The sequence below is a fragment of the Talpa europaea genome (assembly GCF_964194135.1).
Source record: "Talpa europaea genome assembly, chromosome: 4".
Classification (NCBI taxonomy): domain Eukaryota; kingdom Metazoa; phylum Chordata; class Mammalia; order Eulipotyphla; family Talpidae; genus Talpa; species Talpa europaea.
This window is the reverse complement of record NC_140070.1, coordinates 108,106,137-108,126,690: the sequence shown is the minus strand read 5'-3', so window position 1 is coordinate 108,126,690 and position 20,554 is coordinate 108,106,137. Positions and strand designations below refer to the sequence as shown.

The window sequence follows — 20,554 nt, the reverse complement described above, 5'->3', positions numbered from 1 at the left end:
ATAGAACTCTAAAACTCATTTTAATAGGTCTGAAGTTGAGGTGTATCTTAGGGCATCAATGACATTAAACAGCAGTTACGTGAAAACACTCTCAAGCATCAAGGCATCGAAAGATCTACAAAACATGCTACCACATAAACTTATTCATTTTTTAAAAATACACTAACATATTGGTCCTGCCTGGTGGCGCAGGGGTTAAGTCTCAGCACTATCAAGCTACTGCCAGCCACTGTGGCATGAATTCGATCCCCAGCCAGGGAGCTGACCCACATGGCTCAGCAGACCTCTCCTGTCTGCCTGCTGCTCCCCTCAGCAGTGTATTTCAGTAGATCTACCTGTTCTGCTCCCCCACCCTGTCTTTGGTGAATCCTCTCACCCCACTCCAGGGCCTGCACCCCAGTTCTTATATGCATAAACAAAAATAAGTATTTTTTAAAATCCACTGACATAATACTTAATCTACTGAAAAGCTATTCCTTTGGAGAGAAACTTTAGAGAACATCAAAGATGAAATCAGCCATATTTTGCTTTACTCTTTATAAATGAAGTGTGTCTCTTTTAGGAAATTAAAGTTGATGAGTGTTTGTTATGAGCTTTCAGAAGGTAACAGAGCATATGTTCACTCATTCATCTCCCTCCCTTTCAAAATATTAACAAAATGCCAAAAAAGGAAAAAACCTGTAAAAGTAAACAGAAAGGAAAGCAGGGGAAGAAGATTTCAAAATAGAAAGGTAAACTGAAACATACTGATGGGTATGGCAGCGATGGAAACAGTGACCCAGAATAAACATAACAACGTAGAGTAAAGATAAGAACATTTTTTTATAGCCAGAATAGCTGAATTAAGAAAAAAGTGAAAAAATGAATCAATTAGTGTCACTCATGAGAATATGAAATGCCTACCTTAAAGGAAGGGCTGTTAATATGAGGGAGGGCTACTGTTCGAAAGTAAGTTCTGCCTCTGCAGTATTGTGGGAGTGAGAGGAAAGCAACCTGAAGACTAATTCTGCTCCTCTAAAACTGAATAATGTCTGCTAATGAGTGGTCCACCCACCTCCCAGCAGCCCCAAGACACCACAACCACAAACTCCTTCTAATTAGCCCCTCCATTCAGGGAAAAACTTCAGGAAAACAGACCAACCCATATATGGGAAAGGACAAAACACCTTACTCAGGTAGCCAGAATCATCAAAACAGATCCTCTTTTCTTCAACCACTAAAACGTATACTGTATAATGGCATGTATACAATGTATAATAACTAATGGTAATGAAAATGTATAACAAAACCAAAAGCACGGAAAGAGAAAGATTTAAATGTTGGGGGGGGGGAAGCAAACCCAGAGAAAATAAACAGTTCAGAAGCCAGAAGGAACCTTATAAACTTACTATATCTATAAAGAACTAAATGCTATAAAATAGTAATAACAAGCAATCAAAAGCAAGCACCAAGAAAACAATCAATGGTAAAATAAACATAAGGGAATTATAAACAAACCAAAAACACAGGTGTGTCTATGCATAAGGATATAGAAAGTAGAAGACAGCGACAGAAGATCACTGAAGATATCTGACTATACTTTTTATCTCTGGCCAATCAACTGCACTGCTGAAGAATGAACATCTCACCGTTGCAGTCTACTGCCCTAGTCAGTTAGTTTCTTTATGAACCTAAAGCAGTGGCCTGAGCAGATCACCCTCTATTGAAGGTATTTAAGTGAGTCAATTTAACTAAGATACATCTTTCTACACACTTCTAAGTATTTCTCAGTGATGCATCCTTCAAAACTAGAGTTCCTTTGTGGTACAAGACTGTCAACAAAATAATTAGCAATGATTAGCAAAAACTAATCCTCCTGCAAGGCAATTTTTACTATATTTTACTGAAGTTATTTGTACTTTTAAATATTGAACTTACCCATCCAATGGCTTCAAACATTTTCAGATCAAGTGGGTCACCAGAAAGCGCTCCTTCGATTTTTGTAAGTGAATGACAAGTAGCCATACAAGCAACAAACTGAGATTTTACCAACATCTCATTGCAAACATTTTCTTCTGGCAAAAGAAAACTAAATAGACATGCACTGAATTAGATTCTTAAATCCTAAGACTCAAAACAATATTCCAACAATATTCAGGTTTTGTAATTTTTAAAATGGAAATAAAATGTTTACATTTCTGCATGTAATTTTCACTGTAATTTCTAGCATTTAAAAACATTTTCTTCCTTGAAAGTTAAACATCGTTAAAATACAATTATCTTAGATTCTGAATAATTAACTCAGAGGTAACAATACAGAAAGTATTTGACTCTAAATAATAAACGAAATTTCTACCTATGGCTATATGACAAAAACTTAATGTGTGAGATATTCTTTTAAAAGCAAAACTAAGCTCATAAGAAAGGAATAATATGACCAGTAAGAGAGAGAAAGGGAAACCAGAAGGGAGTGAGCTGAGCTGATGCTATGAGCATCTCAGTATGATGGAAAACGGTGAGAGCCATCTCATTGTCCCAAGCACATGAGTTTTAATAACCAGACCAAAAGAGGAGACAAAGTCCTGGTCACAAATAAAGTGGGAAGTTGGAACTAAGAGAATTCCTTTTACCCAAGATAGCCAGTGATCATAAAGACTCACACCTCTGAGAAGAGCATCCTACAAGAAAATTACCCACAGACCCAACAGCATAACTAAGAATACAATTATTTTTTCCTTCCACCCAAAGTTCAAGAAGAGCAGTTAATGTCTATATAGTATTTAAGTACTGGGCTCTGGTCTAAAAACCTTAAATATATCTGACTCATCTCATGCTCATACCGTAACAGGAAGATTCTTATTATCCCCATTTTATAGATGAAGAAAACCGAAGCAGAGCAGTTACATAACTTGCCAAAGTTACTCAGTGGATGAGTAACAGAGTAAGAATTCAAGCACTGGTTTTAGGGCATAAACTCTGAAACACCACACTACTCAGGATGAGTTTGGACTTTGAATATAATACTATCTCTTGGTCTGGAAATCCTCTAGTTATGACCATAACATTAAACCTTGTATGAAAACATTAATGCTACTTCTGGCTAAAGACTTGACCAAGCACAGCAAAAAGTCTCTGGAGAGGAGCCCCCAAAACACAGCCACAAAAAAGTCTCACAGGAAAGTCTTGCTAAAGATCAATCCATAAACTCAATCCACTCTCAAAAACAATTCCCAAAGACAAAATCAGAATCCCATAAACAATAGAATAGCTAACTGAAAGGATGCAAACAAAGACCAAGATATGAGGGTTGGGGGAAGAAGAAAATTTGAAAAGAAACAAATGAAATGTCTTGTCCAACACATGGTTAGGCTGCCTAGATGGGTAGAAAACAAAAAAATGGGGTTACATCCATAAAAGAAAGAAGCTAAAAACTTTGCAGAATATATGAAAACATGAATTCTTTAAAAAAAAAGATTTATATTTATTTTGCATATAAGAACTGGGGTATAGGCTAGGTGCAGGGGGTGAGAGGATTCACCAGAGATAGAGTGGGAAGCAGAACAGGTGGATCTACTGAAATACACTGCTAAGGGGAGCAGTGGGTGAGGCAGGAGAGGTGTGCTGCGCCAAATGTGGGTTAGTTCCCTGGCTGGGGATCGAACTCTGGTCACAGCAGTGATATCATGATAGTGCTGAGACTTAACCGTAAGGCCTCCAGGGAGGCCCAAAACATGAATTCTTTAAATCAAAGGGCAAAATGAGTCCTACACAAATGAAAAGATTGTGAAAAGTGCACATATCAAGGACAAGACTTTAAAATAGCTATAACAAATCAAGAGAAGTGGAAAAAAATTTCAAAATGCTAAAAGAACACAACTGTCTACCCAGAAATTGATGGTTACACTATCATTCAAGAGCGATAATGAAACAGAAATTTACTAATTAATGTAGTTTTGGAAGATGACAATCTAACCTAGAGGAACAGAAAACAAGAAGCCAGGGTTAGCAAAGATATTCATAAACTTAGTTAAATGTAAGTATGCATACTGTATATAACCAAAGTCAGAATCACAAAATATATGTAACAAATATGTATATTCTATAGTCCATGTGGTTTTGGCTTAGAAACCAGTAAAGACAGCAAGCACTTTAGACTCTACAAATGTGAATATTAATAATTTGAGAAGTAGTAAAAGATTAGGAAGAATAAATTCTGAGAAAATTTGTGTGCAAATTAAATTAGGTTTAGAGTTGGTAGCAATAATTTCAAATATCTGAAATCACAGTAACTGTGAATACAATGGCACAAAAAGATTGATAAGCAAACAGATGGAAGGAAAAGCTACCAAGTCAACATTAGGCAAAAGATGGCATGTTATTTAAATATTAGATGACACAGAATCTAAAGCACAATAATAGGAATTTAAAAGCAAACATACATTATTGTAGATAAAGTCACAATATTTCCAGATTTAACAACTCTGAAATTACAAGAACCAAACAATAGCCTTTCAACTATATAAGCCAAATATAGATTTTTAAGAGAAAAAAGTTACATAAACACAACAGTAATAAAATTTCTAAGTTATCAAAAGACAACAAAAAGCAAAGTGAAAAGATAAAGCAGAGGTGGAGGGTCTTAATGAAAAAGATTAACATCAGGAAAATACAAGACTTCTAACAAATGAGTAAGATAAAGAGTAATAGCAGAACAGAAAAATCAAGATATAAACTGACAAAGTGTTTAAGAATGCTAAATGTTTCTCCTTCCAAAATGTGAAAATATATTCAACTTTGTAAGTATGAGTAAAATGCAAATAAACCCACAATGAAATACCATTTCCTATCCACTCATCTGTAAAAATTAGAAGTCCAACAATACCAAGTTTGGCAATTATGTGAAGCAATGGGATCTCTTATTTACTGAGGGGAAAAGTAAGTTAACACATCACTTAAAATCAGGCAACACCTAACAAAGATGTACAAGCTAATGTAAATGACCCAGAGTTGACATTTTTGAGAAGTTAATTTACTGAAATACAACCAAATGCTCACAAGAAATTGTGACTAAGAATATACTTGCTTCACTGTGAAAGTGGAGGGGGGAGAGAAGGAGAAACTGAAGCTGTTCCTTGGACAGCTGTTATGGTTTAATCATGTAATGGACTACTATTAAATAGTCAAGATTAATAAATTAGATCTATACATTATCAACATGAATACTAGAAACAAAAAAAGCAAAATGTGTAGAATGAATCAGTTTTGTATATTTATAGATAGCTACTGATTACAGGTATGTATACAATGAGAACATAAAAACATGTAAAGATAATAACACACAATTTCAGAACAATGGTAGAGACAGGGAAGGAGACAGATTTAAGATTTTAGTAATATCAGTAATACTTTAAATCTCTTAAATGAAATCTAAAGGAAATATGCAAAGTGTCAATTACTTAATCTTGGTGGTAGGTACACAGCTGTCTGCTATATTACTTTCGGTATTTTTGAGAGTTCATATATTAAAATACTTATTTAAAATCAGCCAACAAATGATCAAGTCTGGCTAATAGTTACCGTGTATTTTCCACTCGTTGAATCCCCCAAAGATCTAAACCATCTTCAGTAAGAGTTCCAGTCTAAAAATAAAAACCACAAATGTAAAAAGTATAAATAATGCCTCTAAAAACAAGAATCATGGAAAATCATGTTATAGACACACAACAGCATACTATATAGCTGTAAAAAGAGGAGGAAAAGGAGAAGAAAGAAAAAGAAGTAAGATCTGTGTACACTTACTTATATAATGACTTCAGGTGGGGGGGGAAGGTACAAGAACATTATTTGTTAAAGTACAGTTCTCTATGTAAAGGGGATGGGAATTATGTGTAGAGGATAGGTTTATACGCTTATATTACTTAACCATTATAATATTTATTTAGAGTTTGACTTAAACAAAATCGAACAATAAAATTGGAGGCATATTTTTAGAAATGCGGGGAAACTGAATGAGGACTGGATATTAGACAATATTTAGGAAATGTTAATTTTGATAAGTGTAATAAGCAGTGATAATTTTTTGAAAATATCGTATCTTCTAGAAATACATACTGAAGTAGGTATAATACAATGTCTGGTGCTGCCACCTTCAAAATGAGGGTATAGATTAAGTACCATTCACAAAATGTTGATAACTGTTAATGCTGCGTAAGAGTACATTATACCAGTAATTTTTTCCTCCATATATTTTAATGTTTCCCCAAAAAGACAAATGTAAGTGAAATTTTCCAGACATATATATGGTCATGGGATATGGCCCATTTTCCTTTTCCTTAATAATGAAAATGTACAAAAAACAAATTCCTTGGAAGAGTCTTTTGGTCAGTTTAATTCTCAAAATAAAACTTAACAAAACTAATTTCAGTTGCTAAGGGGGAATCCAATGTGACATGCAAAGCACATTTCAAACAGGTACAAGATCTGTTATGTTCACATAAAATTTTAAATGACTTCATAATTTTAAAACATAATAAAATCATAGAACAATCAACATATCTACTTAATAACAATAAAATTTCAGTGTATATGTATGAAGCCTATCCTGTTAAATACATGAGAGATTAATAAACCTCACTACTACTACAAGGCACAATTCTGGATATGAATGATTATGCAATTTCAGGTCTGGGCAAATAAGCAATAATCAAAGGACCAAAAATTGAAAAAAATGAGAAAAATACTGAAAAATGTTATGTCAGTAAGTTGAAAAAGAGGAAAATTGAAGGAACATGAAAAAATGTGTGCATATTAGTTGATCAAAAAAATTAAATATTAAAAGCTACAAAATAACCTTTGAATAATCTATGAAACTGAACTAACCTTGTCAAAGCAAACAAGATTCAGCTGTCCACAGATATTTATCCTTTGGGGACTAATACAGAAAATACCAATTTTTTTCAGTCTTCTTTGGGCATACACAATACCAGCAGTCATTGCAGCAGGAAGTGCAGGTGGCACAGTAATTGTAATGATATCAAGAGACTCGATAATTATTGACCCAGCTTCTACCTACAATTAACACAAAAATACATGTAAGACTGGCAATATTTACTGATCTAATGTGAGTATTTCTTTAGGGAAAAATCCACAAACCAACATCTATTAACCATCTAAAGTTTTCTCCCTTCAGAAGTTTTGCAAAAGGAAAAAGTCCAATGAACTGTCAATGGAATGCAGAATGACAGCTATTTAAAGAAAACTCTCGTGTTACAGCTCTATGTCACCCACTATACATCTCAAAGTTCAACGAACATCTGTCAGATATTGACTCATACTAGACAAGCACTGTACCAGGCCACTCTCTACAGGAAAGAAACTTGACAGGATCTCTTAAAAAAAGAGAGAAAAAACAAAGCTTTCAGTATGAGGCCACCTCTCCCTTTTAGGTAATGAGCAAAACAAACAAGAATCAGCAAAGGAATTTCCACTACGATGAAAACATTTTATTATTTACATTTTCTAATATAATAGTTACTACTCTTATATGGTTTTAAAATTATTTCCATTTTCACTTCTTCAGTCTGACTAGTCACATTTCAAATCCTCAGCCACTTGCCAATACCTACAAATCAAATCCTATTGTGTCCCATGTGCATACCTTATGTAAAATGCTATTGATAATAGTGTAGATAAACCCAATGCCAGCCACTGCCACAAGGCATAGGAGAAACAAGTAGGCATCTCTGTAGAGTTTAAAATCAGTTGGTTTGGGATACAATATGGAACGAACAAGTTGTCCTTTGGAAGTACTAAATCCTTTAAAAAAAAGAAGAAAATTATTTTATTTTTATACTAAGAATTATCTTCCAAAATAGGGGCCTCCCTCGTGGTGCAAGGGGTTAAGCATCGCACTATGAACCAATCAGCAGCCTCTGTAGCACAAGTTCAATCCCCAGTCTGCCAGGGAGCAACCCACATGGCGCAGCAGACCTCTCCCGTCTTGCCCGCTGCTCCCCTCAGCAGTGCATTTCAGTCAGTCTGCCTATTCTGTTCCCCACTCTCTCTGGTGAATCCTATAACCCCCCCACATCTCTTGCCTGTACCCCAGCTATTATATGCATAAATAAATAAATCTTTAAAAAAAAAAAAAAGAATTATCTTCCAAAATCTTTTTAAAAACGGAGTAGACAAATATGTTAAAGCATGCAAGAAGAGACAAGTGTTTTCTACCTGTTCTAACTACTATGGCTTTGACAAGTTCTCCAGTGTAGAAACGAGTCTGAATAACAGTAGTCCCACAAAACAAAGTGTGTCGTTTATGTATTTCTGGACTATATAATTCATCTCCCATTCCTTTTATGTCCACTGAAGGATTTGGCAAGTTAGTCTTTGTCACTGGAACACTTTCTCCTTGAGAAAAAAAAAAAAAATCATAAAATTAAAGCATAGAAATCAGTATCAAATACACAAATCTTAGATAACCTAAATGTTATCATACTATTTACAACAGGTATTAAGAGTTCACATATGTGAAAAATAAAGCTTAACCCATTTAACTTTCTATCAATTTCCTTACCCAAAAAACATTAAATCTTGTCTCCCACAGCAATCCCTGAAAGTGATGGATAATTCAAAGGTAATCATTTGGAAATGATTGGGTCAAGTTTCAAATAAGACCAGGTGGTTGTCATAGTCCCAGCACCTTTTCTCTGACCCATAAGAAGTGAACTGGAAAGCACTCTGCATCCTTCCTTACCACTCACTACACATCCATCACCACTCTACACCATCCCCTCATGCCCCCCAAGAAGAGAAAAGGCATCTGGACAAGGGAGAGAATGAGTAGTATGGGAGTTCTGTCAACCAACAACACTCAAGTTCTTTCTAATATTAAATTTTAATTCTCTGTAGGAGTAATATTTCTTGCTTCAAAGGCAGCAAGTGTGTAGAGATATTTATGTATATGAGTTTTAAGACAACTCTTGAAAACGCATTATATAGAATCACCTTCTTGCCAGAGTGACTATGATAATAAAAAAAAATTGTGTGATAAAAGATATTAAGCTTTACCAGCAGATGTGTATTTCCAAAGGAAAGTCATCTTACTGTCCACTTCTTCCCAGTTTAAGAAAAAATACAAAATCTTTATTCCTACTTTTTACTCATCAAAACGGAAATAACATGCATTCTCTGGGGACAAAAACCCTCTTTCCTCTTCCCTTACTATAAAGCATTTGCTCATATGAAAAGTGGCTAGAAGCAAGCCAAGAGATACAGTGAACACCTGCATAGTGATTTAATACAGTAGAGTATGATGCAGAATATGGTCCACTCACGTTCATGGCATTGATGAGGAAAGGGTACAAACCACATAGCTAATCTTGAGATAATCTAAACAGTAACTTAACCCTAGTATTGTTAATAAACCACTCCTCTTACCTGTTAACATGCTTTCGTTTACAATGCAAGTACCATTAATAAGTACTGCATCACAAGGCATGACTGTCCCATTTAATGGAATTACCATAACATCTCCTGGCACAAGGTCTGTAGAAAAGATTTCTTCTATTTCTGTATTTAAAGAAAGAAAAGTCTGTAAAGAATATTTTTTAACTTGGAATAAAAATGCAGCAAAAAGATCTTAACAAAAAGTTAAAAACAGAAGCTAAAAAGGAAAATTCTAATAAAAGAAGACTTTCAACAAATATCTTAGGCTAACAAAGCATGGTGTTTCAGCATATCAGCTAATCTGTCGTCTGACAGGAAAGCAATTGCACAGAGGTGATGCCAAGTCCTCACTAATCAAACAGGTAGGTGGGTTTCAAGGTCAATGATTGATTTTAGTTATCAGTCCTTAGTAAATAGGCATGAGTCCACACACAAGACTCCTCTGCAATGTGTAAATAAAAGCAGATTTCTATAATCTTTGGGAAACAAACAAACAAAAAGGACTGGAAATATCATACTTTCTTTAGTAACATTTCAATATCATTTTTTACAGCATTCTTCTTCTGGTTGCCACCATTTATAGCCCATAAAGTCTCACTGTCTTCTTAAAATTCCTGAAAGCCCTAACATTTATGACTATATTCAAAATAAATTAAACATTGCAATTATTTTCTCTAGCAGGGGTTTTCTTTAGGGCTGCCTCATATTTGCACATTTTCTCTTTCATTCTTTTCCCCTTCTAGATTTAATTCCACGCTCAGAAGAGAATTACACGGAGACAGGTCAGGAAAAACCTATTGTTTGTAGAGTTAGTCTATAGTCTATAATGTTAGTCTATAGTCTTAGTCTATAATGTAGTTTACTAAGTTATGAGAAAGTAAGTTTTAAAGAAATCTAGTGAAATTTAGTACATAGTAGGTAAAATAATCTTCATTTTTAAATAAGATCCCTGTTTTAAAGACCTGACTTTTAAAGCTTTAACTTCACATAAATTCTATTCCTCTCATGGGTATAGGAAACACAGTATCAATAACCTGCTAGACTACATAAATGGGATAAGGAAGATACAAGTTAAATGTAGTCTCTCCTACCAGGCCCAGGACCTTCAGCAACAACAGAGAGGAAAGAGGAGTACACCAATAAGCTACATCTCTGAGGCTGCAGCTAGGGGAGGCAGATACCCCCACCTAAAGCAGCAAATAATCAGAAGCATAGGAAAAGAATCTGCTAAACCCAACTGTTTTTACATGTAGATGAAGTGTACTGAGCCAAAAGAAAGCAAGTTGATTTGGTATTCTTGATTGATCAAAGTAGCTACTGCCAGGGCCTCCCCTGGTGGCACAGGGGTTGAGCGCTGCGCTGCGAAGCTGCCTCAGCCTCTGCAACACCAGTTCGATCCCCGACCACCAGCGAGGGTCCCACATGGCGCGGCAGACCTCTCCTGCCACACCCACTGCCCCCCCTCAGCAGTGTATTTCGTCACTCTGCCTGCTCTGCTGCCTGCTCTGCTGCCTGCTCTGCTACCCGCTCTGGCTCTGGTGCATGCTTTCACACTCCCACACTTCTGACTGTACCCAGTGCTTGTATAAATAAATAAATCTTAAAAAAAAAAAGTAGCTACTGCCTCCAAGGTCAATGATGTTTTGCTACCCTCCCTTTATTTCTTTAATATCTCACCAGACAAACTAATATGTCCAAAATATTTCCTCCCCCCCTACAATACTGCTTCTCCAGTGCCCCTTATTTAATTAAATGGCCTCACAATGCCCAAACCCCTGGTCTAACAATGCTCTATTTCCTTGCAGCCAATAATCATCAAATACTGTTCAATGCCCACATTCAAGTATCTTACAGTCCATCTCAGTTCTCTCCATCTCCACAGCCCTCACCTTGATCATTTCATGCCTTCAATTTTACTCTTCTTAGTCTGAACATAGCAGTCAAAATAATTTTTTCAAAAAGGCAAATATCATCCTATCACTCTCCTGCTTAAAATCCTTCCATGGCTTTCCACTGCTTTTTTGAATGAGTCCAAATCCTTTAACAAGCCATAGAAGACTGTCCATCATCACGTTGCTGCATCTGCCAAGCTGAGTATTTTTCAGTTATTACAATGACCATATGCTTACTAATTCCCATGGCTTTGGGCACTTGGAACCCTCCTGTCTCTTTTTCATCCCCACCATACCATCCTCTCACCTACCTCTGATCTGCTTAATTCAACCACTTGGTAACTTACCAAAGAAGTTATCCCTGACACATACAATAAATGAGCTCTCTAATATCTAAGTTTCCAAATATTTTTCATACTTTATGGTTACTGTTCATAATCTGTCTTTCCCAGAAGACTTAAGTTCAATGATGGCAAGGACTGTGTCCATCTTAGTAACCACTGCATCCCCAGAATACAACATGGTACCTGTTACACTGTAGATAAGAAAATTACAATTATGCATAAACGAATACATTTGGTAGAAAAGCAGAATACAAATCTAAACATGCATTTTTATTTCTTCAGAAATGGCAATTATGTGTATAATACAAAGGGCTTGCTTCATACACCAGTGTTTAATGGGTATCACTTTAATTTTCCATGCATCATCTGAATTACTTACCTTCATTTAATCTGCAAACTGAAACCCTCACAGTACTGTGGGCAGCTACCATATCATGCAACATAATGTATTGCTGAAATAGAGAAAATAAATTTGTAAAGAGCTAAAATAAACACACTCTTCAAGACGTTAAAGAAAAAAGCAAGGGTTCTATTAAATAAGGCAAATGCATATTACTCTGCCTTTAAAATTGTCAAGACTAAATGATTCAAAGATCATTCAATGTTTAGTTCCAAACAAAATAAGCACTTTACTGAGCCGATCCTAAAAATATCAGAATCACCTCTCTGGTATTCTCGTCTATTACAAGAAATTATAGACCCATCCCTAAGCAGTTAAGTGGTAGTTAAGACTATAAACAGCATTTGTCTTCTCCATCTCACAAAAAAAGGGGGTACGGGGAGGACATATTTGTATAACTAAAAAAATAACTACATTACTTTGTACCAAGTACTAATCTATTATTACAAAATACAAATACAGTTTAAAACTCATAATAAATTGTACTTACCTTTCTAATGGAATATAGGGAGGTAACAATTGATACTATAGACATGATCACAATAGCTAGAGCATAGTAATAGTACTCATCAGTGCTCCACAATATAACACTGAACAACTGGAAAATGTAAAATGGGTTGAGAACCTGAAAAACAAGATTTTTAAATTAAACTGAATGCGATATATATAATCATACAGCTTTTCCACCTTTTCATTGGAGTAACTAGCAAAACAGAGTGTAAGTTCTATAGTATCACAGAGCAACATATACTATTACCCAAAGAGTAGAGCAAGATGTACTTAATATAGTACTCGTTGTCATAAAGCTACTAATATTTGGCCAAATAAGCTTAACTTAAATTATCTGTGTCCATTTACATTTATGCCAAACCCAAATTTAAATTCAGCTAGAAACGGACTATGTTAACTTAGTTGTTCTGCACTCTACTTTAAAAATAAAGTATACTTCAAATAATTACTGAACTACTAAGAATGTAAAATTTTAATATTTGCTTTTATGAACTTAAAACACAAATTAATAACCCCTCTGAGTTCTTAAAATTATTGCTTCTGCATTTTTCAAAGCATTTTCACATACATAGTCCCATTTTACTTTACAATCAAATGAAGTAACTAGAGAGCATTTACTATAATTTTATAAAGGAACAGCTGTGGAAGTTTTCTAATGATCAAAACTATTTACTGATGAAACCATGTAACAAACAAGGCTACTCGCTAATACTCTACTTTGTTCTAAAGCAACACTGTATGAGTACTCTCAGGAACCCAACACAGTCAACTTCTGATTTTTAGCCAAAAACCAGAAGGAAGACTGGAACCCTCAGTCAGCTAAGGCAAATTCACTTACTCCATTATTCACATGCCCCAAGTCCTTCATTCACACCTCTTCTAGGACACTTAAAACTGAGTAGTGATTACAACTACTGATGCATTTTCTCCTAGACTAAGAGCAAGTTTCTCAATGTCAATCACCATGTGACCTTTTATATACCAATTTCTGGTGCAATATCTAGTTTCCAATAGCAAATCACAAAACAGCACTTACAGAAAACACGAAAAGGTGTTTTAAAGTAGGGGAAAAGAAAAGATAGGTTGGGGCAAAACCTCCTGCAACTTCCTTTTTGGGGGAGAGGGGAACCACAATTACAGACAAGAAAAGCAAAGCTGGACAAAATAAGAAAGATAATTCATGCCCCAAATTATCTCCCAGGGTTGCTACCTTTATCTTCCAAGTAAAGAAATAAATAAGCCACAAGAAGTTGGTAAACAGAAAATGAAAAATACGTTATTACTTAAATCATGCCTCTTTTCAAATTGGCAAATATATTAAGCACAAATTTGAGACACGTACAATAGTCTTACCTCCTTAATTAGAAGCTTAAAAACAGAAGGCACTTTCACAGTAATTTCATTTACTCCATAAAGCAATTTTCTATAACAGGAAAATAGAATAATAATATTACATTGTATTATTTAGCATTAGTACAATTTAGGGAAGGTACTGCATTAGATAAAGCTCAAACCATAGACTGCTAAAATCTGGAATTTAAAACAATCATTTCATAAGTATTTGTCGTCTTTAAATTCTCTTCCTTCAGTATTTAAATCAAAATAGTCAATACTAAATAACTCAACAGTTATCATTCTCATACTATTTTGTGACAAGTTATCTTTCCTTCCAGTCTACAATAACCATGTCAGTGAAAGCCATTTTCCCCATCTTTCAACACATTAAGTCTCAACAATTTTGAATTGCAATTATTATTTAAAAGAGACTAAATAAATTTGAGGAGTACTGCACCATTTTTCTAATATTGTACTAAGAACATGTATTTCAAAACATGTACATCTGACATTTTTTTAAAAATGTTAAAGAAAAGCTGCTTAAATTCTCCCACTTAAATATCTAAAATTTAAAAGTACCTTCCATATGATAGAATTTTTTTTGCCTTTTATGAAGTATCAGTCTGAATGAATCTTTTTATATTCTAACCCTTTGGAAGAACAATCTATAACTGTTCAACAAATATTTCTAATTTAATTTGAAAATGGCATTTATCTTTAAAATATCTAATATGCTGGTACATTTTAATACTTTAGCAAAAAATAACACTATAAAAAAAGATGTCTTCCAATTTACAAATTTCCACTGTGGCAAATCTGAGCTCATACTTACAATAATATATTTCAGAAAATCTAAGATGCTAATGATTGTAAGACATACCTCTATTTTATATAGCATGAAAAAAGATAAAAGTCTTGTGAAGCAAATGATAGCACTCCACCAACTGTACAACACATCCCCCTTTTAGAGATATTAAAATCTGGGAAAATGTGCATCTTAGAATTGATGAAATAATATGACATGTTTTTATTTATGAATATCAATTTCTAAGTATTAACTTCAACATGTTAATAATTCTTAAGCTGAGAGATGCTCTTACCCAAATAAAGTATCAATTAAGTTGTCCACTACTGTATTTATAATAGTCAAATACCTGCTAGTATGTACAACTACATGATAAAAGGGTGGACTACATATACTACTTTACTTAGGAGTTTTGATAATAGATCTAACTTTAGTTGGATAAAAATTACCTGTAGGCATGCATCCCCTTTGTCAGTCCTGCACTATGCTTTTCATAAATTGACGTACAAGAAACACCTTCATCCAGTCCCCTAAATAAATCCAAAGTTTTTACTTTAAACAAAGTTTAAAATATCCAAATTTCTTAATGCCTCATTTTTCTATATTCCTGATTTTAAAGTGTGAAAAACAGCAACCCTTAACAAAAATTGAGATAAGAAATTTTAAATCTCAAGATCTTAATATAAAATAATGAAAGCTCTAATTTTCAAATGTGGCAAACTTCTAAGTTACTCACTGTATCTATCACATGGTATTATGCCTCTAAATACTGAAGTTTTGATAATATGATCCTCTAAGGCTGTGCTAAAGCTATAAGAGGTAACAAACTAATAAAATTAACTAAGGTATAACTAACTTGAGAATTCCAAACTAAAGATTTTAAAGTTTTTTTACTTGTTATCCATATAGTTTTCCCTCTTTATTTTTTTTTTAACTGCACACTAAGAAATCCTACTTTTTTCTTATACAAAAGCATCACCCAAATCTTCCCAATTTAACACATGCCCAAGAGAAGGAAAGAATTTATAAGTCATAATTTCTAAAATCTGTAATAATTCTAACTGGGAGTCAACAAACATATCTACTTCCCCCCCGCCCCCCAAAATGTCTTAATTATGCTTACTTTAACAGAAATACTAATCACAGATTTTTCTAGAGAGTCTTAAAAATCATTTAATTCTAATGCCTTTTCACTTTTTTTTTCCCCCCAGACAGAAAAACTAAGCTCAATAATTAACTCCTATCATTGGTTAAGAGTTTCAAGTTCTACAAGTTTCTATGGTTGGAAAAAGGCCACTGAGGTTGGTGAGTTTTCTCCAAAGGAAGCAGAGATAAACTTCAAGTCAGTTAACAAAAAAAGCAGAGGGGTAGGGGGTTGGGAGCAGCTCACTGATTCTGCTCTATAAAGTAATGGTTCTAACTAGGAAAGGTCTAACTAGGAATGGTACTAAGCATATGAAAATGCTCAGGTCCATTCCAGAACATCCAATTCTTTAGTGTGTCTGAGAAATAAATCCAGGCATGAATGAGCATTTCAAATATTCACAAGGTGAATTCTTTTTTTACTGCTAATATTAAGAACTCCTTTAATATAATGATACTTAAGGAGTGCTTGTAGTAATCACAATCACTTTAACAAAAGCAATAAAAATAGAACCCTTATGCAACTGAAGTCGTCACAAAAATACCTCTGAAGGTATTACCCCAAGCTGTCCTACCCAATGCTTATTAACACATTTGGCAATTTCCCATCCTTTGCACATAGCAAAGTTAGGTTTCTGTTCATCTATCAACTCCAGCCCTCATTTCAGCAAAATGGGAGGTGATAATTCAGACATTCTAACAGAGTATATAAGGTATAGTCAAAATTTACCCACAACAAGGGTAAATGAACAAACGAACCCTCAACAAGAACTCAGATTCAGTGGGTTTTGGAATCATACTTCTTACTTTCATATAAATTTTGGCAAGATATGTTGCTGGTGGGATTTTATTCTAAAATAGTTAATGAGTATTTAAGTAACAGGAGGGACTTGTTAATGAATATGTGCACCAGTTATGAAATAAAAACCTCCTCAACTTTATGTAACACTAGAATTATTTCTAACTAGAACATTTTCAAGATACCCATAATCCAAACAAGAGAAACACACTTACTTTAAGAAATCAAAATTGTGAAGGGCATCATTCCAGAAGTATTTTACACTGTGATGGGTAAAATAACGAATCTGTAGAACACATATCAAAAAGCATTAACAATTAAATTTATTAACATAAGTCTATCACACAAAGACATATTAAAATCATTCACAAGAGTGACATGTAGTATGTTTTGTTTAATAATATTTAAACTGTGCCATTTATGATTTTTATATGATATACATTTATCTCAAATAACTGTGCAAAATCGTAGGTTTCCCTAATAGCATAAAATGCAACTATTCTGGTTTTTAAAGAAACTTTGATACTTAGATCACAATACCTGTTGTGACTGGGTCTGTGAATATTTACTCATTTCATGCCTATTGTCTTCTGTCAGATTTTCAGATAAATGAACAGCATGGCCATTTGAAATCTTATTGGTCACAGATTTTGGACTTGAAAATGGGTGGGTTTCCAATGAAAGAAAGCGAATTTTTGCACAAAACCACATTTTGAATTCATCCTTAGAAGAGATAAAGACTCAATTACATATATTACATAAATGTCTACCTTTTGATTTCCATTATATATATATTATTTACTCAACTCTAATCAAGAAAGCATTACAATCTACTCGCTAAATGTTAAACCCATTTTATGAAAAGCCATAAATTCAAATGTGAAGTGCTACGCATTATTCACCAATTTATACTACATACTTAACTGATACAATATGCAATAAAAGATCATGAGTAATTTCTTAATTTACACATTTACATGCTGAGGCTAGATAAAGCCTCTTATAAAATGTTCCCAATTCAGATAAAAAAAATCTGGGCTGCAGTAGCATCACATAGTAGAAAGGCAGCAGGTCTAATGAATGAGATATCTGGGATACAATCCTAACTCTCCAGGGACCTTGGCAGGCAAGTATCCAATTTCTCATGTATCAAGAGCTATAAAAACAAGGTGAATTTGATCATTTTTAAGGTTTCTTTAAACTCTAGTCACCATAATATTATTTATTTCAAACACTGATGTTTTCAAAATACTAGGACCAGAATTTTTCATAACATCCTAACAGAGGTACTCTTTCATATTAGTATTTTGAACAAAGCATATATAAAGACATTACAAATAAATACATGAACTTACAGTAGTCCTCAGCAGCACCACTTCACAGTCTTTAATTGCAGCTCTAATACAGGTGGCCTTCACCCGCCACTCAGGCAACCAATAGAGGAGGAGGAGGAGAAAGCCGCCAGTGCAAACCACTCCTAGGGAAACCATGGCAAGCTTCCAGCGACTTAAGTTATAGCCATAAATCTCCTGCATGGAAGTGATCATATGATTAAATATTATGTCAGAGATAAAGTCCAAAGTTGCTCTCTAAATGGGTATCACTGCCTTATCACTGCAAATATCTTCACAACTCATAGTTACCTTTAAATTTTCTTTCTGTTAAGTTCATTTTTAAAGTTACAATTTTTAGTTAAATCTGTTGATATTTTTATATATTATGGTTTCACAATCTATGTTATGCTTAGTAAGTACTTTTCCATGGAAAGTGTATATTCATAGTTTACCAGAACTATGACAGATAGGATTGTTAGATAAAATATAAGATGCCCTGTTAAATTATGTAGAGATTATGTAGAAGTAATTTCATTTCTACATTTGTCTTTTAAATTCTTCCAGAATTTATCTTGTAGTTGTTTTTTATTTTTTGGTGAGTTTTTAAATTTTGTAATAATTTTAGATTTACAGAAAAGTTACAGAAATATTAGAGTTCCTACATACACTTCATCCAGCTTCCCCTAATGTTAATGTCTTGGTACTGTTTTCAAAATCGAGAGATTAACACTGACACATTATTACTACTAACCAAAATGAGCCTTCATTAGCATTTAAACAGTTTTCTCCATTGCTCATTTCTGTTCTAGGATATAAACCAGAATATCACACTGCATTTAGATGTAGTAGCTTTTAGCCTTATTTTTCCCCAATGATTTATTAATTGTCCTAAAACCAGTGACTACTCAATTTGACCTCACTGTCCAGATTATTTCAATTACCTTCCATCCCCCACCAGGCTTAGATAATGAAAAGGGCTCCACTAGACTAAAAACTATTGGATTATTTTCATAAAGTTTTCCTAATCTGCATTGTTTCTTGCTTATCACTGGTAGCATAAAAGTTATATAATAATGAATTTTAATTAATAGGTAACCCAAGACAATGAGGAAAGAAGCACAATGACTTCACTATCATTTTTCGTTAAATACACAATTTTCTACTCCCTCAGAATAATAAATTGCAGAGATAAATTCTTCATATTTCACAAGTAAATTGTAAAAGTTGGTTACCATCTCATCTTCTTGACCCTGGTTGATAGTCTTCCTTTCTTCTTTGTCCATATCTACAGTGGTTAGAAAGGTCTTGTGCTTCAGAACAGCTGAAGATAACTAAGGGAAGAGAGGCAAATATTAGATAGTGAACCACATATTGAGATTTGCAAAATAAATATCAATGATGGTTTGGAAAGTGTTTTTCAGAAAATCTTACTTAATATGTAATAAATTTGTTATGTTTTATCAATATTCTTAAAGATAACCAGTTTTTTTTTTTTTTTTAGAGGCATGTTTTATTTATTTATTTGTTTGTTTGTTTGTTTGTTTTATACATGCACTGGGTACAGTCAGAAGCGCGGGAGGGTGAGAGAATTCACCAGAGCCAGAGCGGGGAGCAGAGCAGGCAGAAGGGCCGAAGTACACTGCCGAGGGGAGCAGCGGGCGGCAGGAGAGGTCTGCGCGCCATGTGGGACCCTCTTTCGGTGGCCGGGGAGCAGCCAGGGATCGAACCGGCGCCGCAGAGGCTGCGGGCAGCTTCACAACCCAGCGCTCAACCGCTGCGCCACCAGGGAGGCCCTAAAGATAACCAGTTTTAATTAATGTGTTTCCTACAGCCTATGTAAACAAAAGCTCACAGTTCACAGTAATTTTTAAGAATACGGAAGAGTCAGAGCCAAAGAGCTTGAGGGCTACTGGTTGATAGAGTAGGCTCGCCTCTGGAAAACTATTGGGAACATTACGTCTTTAATCCCAGATGCCATATTTCTATTCATCTATGCTTTGTATAGCAGGCGCTTGATGTGTCAGGCACTCAAAAAATTCTTCTTGAATAAACGACCTGATGAATATGTGCTAAGACAGAAATAGCTATTTAATGTTTACATGATGTAAATTAATAGCCAAGTAAAAAACCAACTGTTAGGATTTTAACTAATCCTAAGCACAAGACTACCAAAATCTCTTATTTTAGGTAAGCAACAAAATACTGTTATCCTAAAAAAAATACTGTGATCCTAAAAAAGAAGCCTTAGCAGTATCTAGTCAACTTTTCCAAAACAAGTTGCATTATCATTCAAAACACTTTGGACACTACAGTAATAATTCTCAGCCTAGGGTAGTGTTAAAATCTTACAGAGTGGTTCCACCCAGGTAAGACCAATCTATCAAATCGATACAACTTGAAGTGACACTCATTCTCAAGAGCTATTTATTACCTGCTGCTACAGACTGGGGTGAATTAGCACCAGGTTCACACAGAGTTAGGCGAAGAGTGCCTGTTCCCACCAAGAGATGAAAAACCTCATGAGTCAAAGGAATCACAAAAAGTATTCAGAAAGGTTGGCTTCAGT

At 34.5% G+C, this 20,554-nt stretch overlaps 1 protein-coding gene across 3 annotated transcripts in view; it reads right to left on the bottom strand.

Moving 5' to 3' along the window:
• The window catches only part of ATP13A3 (ATPase 13A3), a gene marked incomplete at both ends in the record, with an annotated part of 50,188 nt that extends 30,902 nt beyond the window's left edge, over positions 1-19,286 (bottom strand). Inside the window, 14 exons of one of the 3 annotated variants that reach the window (XM_084231484.1) lie at positions 1,918-2,068; positions 5,557-5,618; positions 6,859-7,047; positions 7,637-7,794; positions 8,209-8,388; positions 9,418-9,549; positions 12,042-12,114; positions 12,553-12,687; positions 13,926-13,995; positions 15,162-15,242; positions 16,870-16,940; positions 17,195-17,377; positions 18,010-18,183; positions 19,221-19,286. In XM_084231484.1, the coding sequence (XP_084087610.1) occupies positions 1,918-2,068; positions 5,557-5,618; positions 6,859-7,047; positions 7,637-7,794; positions 8,209-8,388; positions 9,418-9,549; positions 12,042-12,114; positions 12,553-12,687; positions 13,926-13,995; positions 15,162-15,242; positions 16,870-16,940; positions 17,195-17,377; positions 18,010-18,183; positions 19,221-19,271 (1,710 nt within the window). The remainder of the gene's footprint in view (positions 1-1,917; positions 2,069-5,556; positions 5,619-6,858; positions 7,048-7,636; positions 7,795-8,208; positions 8,389-9,417; positions 9,550-12,041; positions 12,115-12,552; positions 12,688-13,925; positions 13,996-15,161; positions 15,243-16,869; positions 16,941-17,194; positions 17,378-18,009; positions 18,184-19,220) is intronic. The other 2 variants (XM_084231483.1, XM_084231482.1) reach the window with 2 other exon arrangements.
• Positions 19,287-20,554: the final 1,268 nt, after the last annotated feature.